Source organism: Mizuhopecten yessoensis, unplaced genomic scaffold, assembly GCF_002113885.1.
Source record: "Mizuhopecten yessoensis strain PY_sf001 unplaced genomic scaffold, ASM211388v2 scaffold10033, whole genome shotgun sequence".
In the NCBI taxonomy this organism is placed as follows: Eukaryota; Metazoa; Mollusca; class Bivalvia; order Pectinida; family Pectinidae; genus Mizuhopecten; species Mizuhopecten yessoensis.
The window spans coordinates 234349-242006 of record NW_018408345.1 but is presented as its reverse complement, the minus strand read 5'-3'; the positions used below and the strand labels follow the sequence as shown (position 1 = coordinate 242006).

Sequence of the window (7658 nt, the reverse complement as noted above, 5' to 3'; positions counted from 1 at the left end):
TCACCAAATAACTATATAGCATTTATCTATTGAACGACATCGATTGTCATGTCACCACCAAAATATATAACATTTATCTATAGTACGACAATTATGGTTACGTCATCACCAAACTATATAACATTTATTTATTGAACGACATCAATGGTCACGTCGCCACCTGACTTTATAACGTTTATCTACAGTACGACATCAATGGTTACGTCACCACCAAACTATATTATATATATCTACAATGATAGAACGCTGTTCACCGAACCATAAACTTTTAAAACCGTTCGTGACGACTTTAATTTCAAGAAAAGATAATCTTTCAGCAAGTCCAATAATTAGCTTCAAGTCACACTCTCATCTATCTGTATAGTTAACGTGTTACAGATGAATGGGTACAGATCTGGATGTTCTGGCTAGGTGCTTTCCTGTTTACCATTAAATGGAACGCATTTTCAATCTGAACTGATCCAATCTACAATAAAGAAATTTGGGAGTTCTTTGCAAAACTCGACATTCATTGTATTCACTTGTAGCATTTCCTGTCGACCACACCGTGTCTAAGATGGTTGATTTCCCAGACACGTTCCTAGTTTTGACTGAGTACATAATGACGGGACTCACTTTTGTAACAGAAAACGCTAACATCCCCAAAGCACCCGGCTTTGTCCCCTATGTTTTGTAAGTATGAGACGTTGTCTTGTTAGTCCTGTTATGTCTACATTTCCCCTTATTATCGTTTCATTTCGACCTCAGATTAAGAATATGTTCTTCTGGATATGTCCCCCCACCCCCCACCCCCTATACAAACTGTGTATCTTTCAGAACCTACCTTGTGCATTTTCAGTAGGGCGATTTCTCCTGAGGTATCCCGTAGTGAGGGCACCTATATTGTTTACACTGGCCCAGTAGTCCAATTGTTTCTGTACTTCCTGGACTTTGGATAGAGTTATGTCCCATGTTTTGTCTCTATGTGACGTCACATCCAGGTTAACAGCATAGGTACATACCACACTGCCATGCCTGAGAACACGAGAAAAATGCGGGGTTTATTCGGAAATGACGGACGGGATTTTCGCTTAAATAAAGTGATTCTGGGCAAGATGGTGGATTAAATTTAAGCTCACATTGGTAGTTAAAGACATGATTGTGGCTTGTTGTGGTGATTTGCGACATGAAGGGGGATTAATGTGACCACAAAACACTGTAAATGAATAACAAAATGGGGGCCTCGTTATTGACATTTCATGAATGATAATGTCTAAATGTCAACATATCTTGTTTTATCTTGTTTAAAGGCACAATAAAATGTCATAAATAAGAAATATAATGCACCATCATCTGGGTTTATTTTGAAAACGAGAAGAATAGTATGAATTATTTTGGAAAAAAACCCAATTAACACAACCTGTGAAAGACTCACCTGTACTGAACGATTGTAATTTTTCTGAAACCGGGGACGTCTTTATATAACGTCTCCATCTGGAAAAAAACATAAAGAAGGGTTTGCTAGTATCTGGTATAACCAACTCATTGTCATTAGTGTTCAGTTTGAAGATGTCATCAGTAGCAAGTAATTTAGTCGCAGAGGCAACGGTGGTACATGTATCACGTATATCAATAACTGTCTTTACTCGAAACCTTTTATTACACTACCATAACCTCATACGTCAGGCTTAGCATACATGTATGCGCCAATTTTTTCATAATAAACAACCATCAAAGATAGGTGTTTTACATGTATGAAGCGTTTTAATATTGTTGGTTGATGAAGTGATTGTGAAGGGGGAGACGAATCAATCATTTTGTGTTGCTCTTTTCCAGTTGGCAAATGTTTTTATAAGACTACATTTGCTATTGTGACGTCATCAACCTCTGTTGTGACGGCATCAATTTCATTGTTGTTCACACCTAATTTGCTTTTCAAAAACTGTTCGAAATAATTAAATAACGAATAACTACTCTATTAAAATGTAAATATTACTGGGCTTTATTAAGTTTGTCATCAATAGCAATGTGAGTTATAGGACCATATCAACATTTACTAAAACATTAATAGCTTAATTAAATGCGTTACTTACCAGATCCACAATTTTCCTTGATAGTGTCTTGTATTCATTGGAAGTCACCTTTAAATAGTCATCCTCCCAATTTATATCGAAAGATATAGTAAAAGGCAGGAGAAATATGGCAGTTTCTGAAAATTGAGATTTACTTAGATATTCACAAAAAGGCTTTGATAAGAAATAATGTTTATCTAAAACTACAACTCAATTTAAAAAAGTGGGCTCCGGGTTCTCAGCTCTTATACAGATATTTGACAATTATTAAGAAAATTCCACCAAATATGTTTTTTTTAGCTTTTAACCTCCCACACACAAAAAAAAAGTGGAAATGTTTTCTGAAGATAAAACTACCTTTCAAAAATCCGTAATTATGATTTTGTTCATTGCTTTTTTAGAAAGGATTTTGTATATAGTGTATGACTATAAGTACACAATGAGAGACGATACCATAGCATTCAAGCTGACAAAAGAGTCCGTAATAGCACAAACATTTCACCTCAAACATTCTTATTTCTACGCCAAACAAGGAGCAACAAAGATCCAACAGGTTTCATTTTTGATATGGAGTAATTGCAATTATATGCTATTTAACATCATAAACACATGATGCATCAATCGGTTTGTGTACCTACCCCAGAGAGGTACCGTATTACTGTATGGAGAGTGTAGAGTGGCGGCAGGTTTCTTGTCCGGCGTGGTCAGATGTAACGGCGTTCTGCCCCAGGACCGACATACCTTTACACAGTCTATTGTAGTTGTAGTAGGCGTGGTTGTTGTCGGTGTTGTGGTAGTTGTGGTTGTCGGTGTTGTGGTAGTTGTTGACGTCGTAGTTGTAGTTGTAGGAGCTGTAGTAGTGGTAGGGTTGGTGGTAGTTGTCGGTGTAGTTGTAGTTGTAGTTGTGGTAGTGGTCGGTGTTGTAGTAGTTGTTGGCGTTGTGGTTGTAGTAGTTGTCGGTGTCGTTGAAGTTGGTGGTGTCGTAGTAGTTGTACGTGTTTTTGTGGTAGTTGTTGGCGTTGTTGTTGTGGTAGTGGTCAGTATTGTAGTAGTTGTTGGCGTTGTGGTTGTAGTAGTTGTCGGTGTCGTTGTTGATGGTGTTGTGGTAGTTGTTGGCGTTGTGGTTGTGGTAGTTGTCGGTGTTGTTGTTGTTGTTGGTGTTGGGGTTGTGGTAGTTGTATGTGTTTTGGTAGTTGTTGGCGTTGTAGTTGTTGTCCGCGGTGTAGAAGTTGTCAGTGTTGTAGTAGTTGTCGGTGTTGTTGTAGTTGTCGGTGTTGTTGTAGTTGTCGGTGTTGTTGTAGTTGTCGGCGTTGTAGTAGTTGTCGGTGTTGTTGTAGTTGTTGGCGTTGCTGTTTTGGTAGTTGTCGGTGTTGTCGTAGTTGTTGGCGTTGTTGTTGTAGTAGTTGTTGGTGTTGTGGTTGTGGTAGTTGTAGATGCTGTTGTAGTTGTTGGTGTTGTAGTAGTTGTTTGTGTTGTGGTAGTTGTTGGCGTTGTAGTAGTTGTCGGTGTTGTTGTAGTTGTCGGTGTTGTAGTAGTTGTCGGTGTTGTTGTAGTTGTTGGCGCTGTTGTTGTGGCAGTTGTCGGTGTTGTTGTTATAGTTGTTGGTGTTGTAGTAGTTGTCGGTGTTGTTGTTGTTGTCGGTGTTGTTGTAGTTGTTGGCGCTGTTGTTGTGGTAGTTGTCGGTGTTGTTGTTATAGTTGTCGGTGTTGTAGTAGTTGTCGGTGTTGTGGTAGTTGTCGGTGTTGTTGTAGTTGTTGGAGTTGTTGTTGTGGTAGTTGTCGGTGTTGTTGTAGTTGTTGGAGTTGTTGTTGTGGTAGTTGTCGGTGTTGTTGTGGTAGTTGTCGGTGTTGTTGTAGCTGTTGGCGCTGTTGTTGTGGTAGTTGTCGGTGTTGTTGTGGTAGTTGTCGGTGTTGTTGTAGCTGTTGGCGCTGTTGTTGTGGTAGTTGTCGGTGTTGTAGCTGATGTAGTTGTTGGCGTTGTTGTTGTGGTAGTTGTCGGTGTTGTAGTTGTTGTAGTTGTTGGCGTTGTTGTTGTGGTAGTTATCGGTGTTGTTGTAGTTGTTGGCGTTGTTGTTGTTGTAGTTGTCGGTGTTGTAGTAGTTGTTGGCGTCGTGGTTGTAGTTGTTGGTGTTGTGGTAGTTGTTTGCGTCGTAGTTGTTGTAGTTGTCGGTGTCGTAGTAGTTGTTGGTGTTGTTGTGGTTGTCGGTGTTGTTGTAGTTGTTGGTGTTGTCGTAGTTGTCGGTGTTGTTGTAGTTGTCGGTGTTGTTGTAGTTGTCGGTATTGTTGTGGTAGTTGTTGGCGTTGTTGTAGTAGTTGTTGGTGTTGTAGTAGTGGTTGGTGTTGTAGTAGTTGTCGGTATTGTTGTAGTAGTTGTCGGTGTTGTAGTTGTTGTTGGCGTTGTTGTTGTTGTAGTTGTGGTAGTTGTTGGCGTTTTAGTGGTTGTCGGTGTTGTAGTAGTTGTTTGTGTTGTAGTTGTTGTTGGCGTAGTGGTAGTTGTCGTTGGTGTGGTAGTGGTCGGGGTTGTAGTTGTGGTAGTGGTCGGGGTTGTAGTTGTGGTTTTAGTACTTGTAGTTGGTGTTTTCGTTGTTGTTGGTGTTGTGGTAGTTGTGGGGGTTGTAGTCGTTGAAGTGGTTGTCGTCGTTGGAGTGGTGGTCTTAGTAGTGGTAGGAGTTGGTGTAGCTGTTGTCGTCGGGGTGGTTGTTGCTGTTGTTGGAGTTGTAGTAGTGGAAGTGGTTGTTGTCGTTGTCGTTGGAGTCGTTGTAGTGGTCGGAGTTGTTGTAGGTGTACGCGTTTTAGTTGTCGGAGTGGTTGTTGTCGTTGGAGTTGTAGTCGTGGTAGTTGTCGGAGTTGTTGTAGTTGTAGGTGTTGTAGTTGTCGGAGTGGTTGTTGTCGTTGGAGTTGTAGTCGTGGTAGTGGTCGTTGGAGTTGTAGTCGATGTAGTGGTCGGAGTTGTTGTTGTAGGAGTTGTTGTCGTCGTCGGAGTGGTTGTTGTCGTTGGAGTGGTAGTTGTAGTTGTTGTCGGAGTTGTTGTAGTTGTCGTTGTTGTTGTTGTTGTTGTTGTAGTGGTTGGACAAACTTGGTAACACTTATCAAATTCTGAAAGAAATATCATGTTATATGTTAATATCAAACATTGAAGAGTTAAGCATTGATAATTGATTGCCTTCATACATAACATAACCATTATATGTAATGACTCTTTGCAAAACAAATATTGCAAGACAGCAGATCACTTTTTTGACCATAAAACAAAACTGAGTTATATAGTATTCTTATATATTTTGCCATAAGCATAAAGTTATTTTATGTGTTTATCAATGAAGTTTGGGTCGACGACCAGCATATTGGAATTAATGTTAAACAATAATTACTAGTTATGATATGGAGACGTTGATATCATTTGGTGGAGAGTTATCATGGATTGAAACGTCGGTTATATCTAAGTACTGTGTATCACAGTTATGTAAGACTGTAAATGTCATAGGGGCATCGCAAAGGGATAATAGCTGACCTCAAGACATCATCAGGAACAGAAGACACCAAAACAAAAGGAAACACACCATGAACCTACAAAAGGCCTCAAGTTATACCTACCTTGCTGCTTGAATAGAGAAAGTGACATGCCATCTCCTGGTGTAGTTAACATTACAGCCATAGCGACCAATACAATCGTCCACCTCATGGTCACCATGATGTTGATTCTGTCTGAAACACCATCACGGATGTAAACGAATATGTGTACAAAATGCAGGCTTGTACAGAGTAAATGAAACAGATGGAAGTCACTCAACTGTATGATTTACTTTATATCTTGACAAGTATATGTGTTTACTATCCAGTAATGTAGCGATACCTTAACAGTCAATAACACTGATGTTCCTTTCTTAAACACTGCTTACACCGTGCATTCACTATTACTTCTTAATGTAAAACTAAACATTTCAAAATTATTTTGCATAAATGATAGCAATTTTCCATGTATATGAGTAATATGTGTTTACCTGTGTTCGATCCACATCGAAGAATTTGCATTCCAAAAAGTATTATGTCCAGACAATATAAATCTAAAAATAGTTTAAGAATATGCCTGAGTTTTTTTGAGATTTTTAAACAAATATTACAGTTCATTGAAAGCAGTGATAAAAAGATAGAGTTAACGACTTTAAAATATAGAACGTTAATTTGTGTCTTATATTTGAACTAGATGTCAAATCTACACCTGGTCTAAGTGTTACCAAAATCACTTGCCTGTTTGAATGGTGATGAACATTATATATAGTTGTATGTACAGATATGTATATATATATAATATTTTGTTTAAATTAACATGTAAATGACATTTAATTTCAACGCACATGAGTTTACTTATGTAGCCACTGTCTGTTTAACGTCACAGCTATAAAGTTGAATTCACTGTTGGTTTTCCTTACCAATTTTCAACTAAACTACGGGCCATTTGTGTATCATAATGATGTTAATGATTTTCCAATTCTGTGAATGAAAAATTATAGTTGGTTATATTTGATATTATTTCATATATATTTGTTTGCTTTAAGATATGAATAATATCTGTTTGCAAATAAATACAAAACAATTCTTAATATTGCAAATTAAAAACTGCTCACCTAACACAAACATGAAACGTGCATGCATGTAATTGACATCGTCTTGTTACATTGCAATGTGTAATGTGCTGAGAAATATTCTGAGAAAAATCAAAATGTATTTATATTTTTCCGCTAACAGTATTTAACAAATGTATGTATTCTATTGGTTAGATTTCCTTGTGTGATGTGAAGGTCTGTGTTTCTGGTTACATTATTTGAATGCCTTTTTGGTTTTGTTGTTACTATTCGAAGGGTGTCATCGATAAAGCAAAAGACCCTTACCCTTCTGTGACATCTGGTCTTATAAGTCTTGCACTTTTTTCATGGTCTCAATGCAAATCTTTCTTTATTCATATTTTTTTTGCAATATTTTCATAGATTTTTAGTTCAAATCATGATTTTGTTGACACATCGGTATTCCCTCGTGTAATTTTATTGAAATATCAATAATTCATGGCATGTATTCGTTTATTCTGTAACCACGCCCCCTTTCCACACCTACATTGACGAGCGAAAGTGGTCTAAAGTGATGGGGTTTATCAGTAATGCATTATAGTTTTATATAGAGATTAATGTAAAGACAACAGAGATATGCTAAAACTATATCTGACCTGATCTTAACCTAGTTTTTAACGTCTTCACCCCCTGAACACGATCTTCTCAACTTTGGTTAATTTCAGTGTTTGATCACTAGTAGGTATTATCTTTTCAATATTTCTTCTTAAAACTTTGATGAATATTATTTCAAAACTCAGCAAATGTGACCAAACGTAGATTATGATGAACATTCAGAAGACGAACTTTCTTTTTCATTTCAGAAAGCTGACCATACTTACTAGCGAGGGGTCTAGTGTTTGTTTTGAGAATTGGCTTTTGTCCCTGTGTAACCAAACATGTCTCTCACCACCTTAATCTACAAACAGGTCAGCAGGTCAGTTTACTTAAGGGGATAATTCGATATCTGAAGAATTGATTTATCATCTAGACATATCCACCTCCTG

General features: G+C 37.7%; 1 protein-coding gene across 1 annotated transcript; it reads right to left on the bottom strand.

Annotated features, from left to right (window-relative positions):
* Positions 1-953: 953 nt before the first annotated feature.
* LOC110459314 (mucin-2-like) lies at positions 954-5705 on the bottom strand (the record flags this gene model as incomplete). Its single annotated transcript, XM_021511503.1, has 7 exons — positions 5645-5705; positions 3909-5071; positions 3253-3809; positions 2690-2958; positions 2073-2188; positions 1415-1473; positions 954-1014 (listed from the first exon to the last, which is right to left on the bottom strand). Coding segments are annotated over exons 1-7 (2286 nt in total), but the record flags the coding sequence as incomplete, so codon positions are not given.
* Between the last annotated feature and the right edge of the window lie 1953 nt (positions 5706-7658).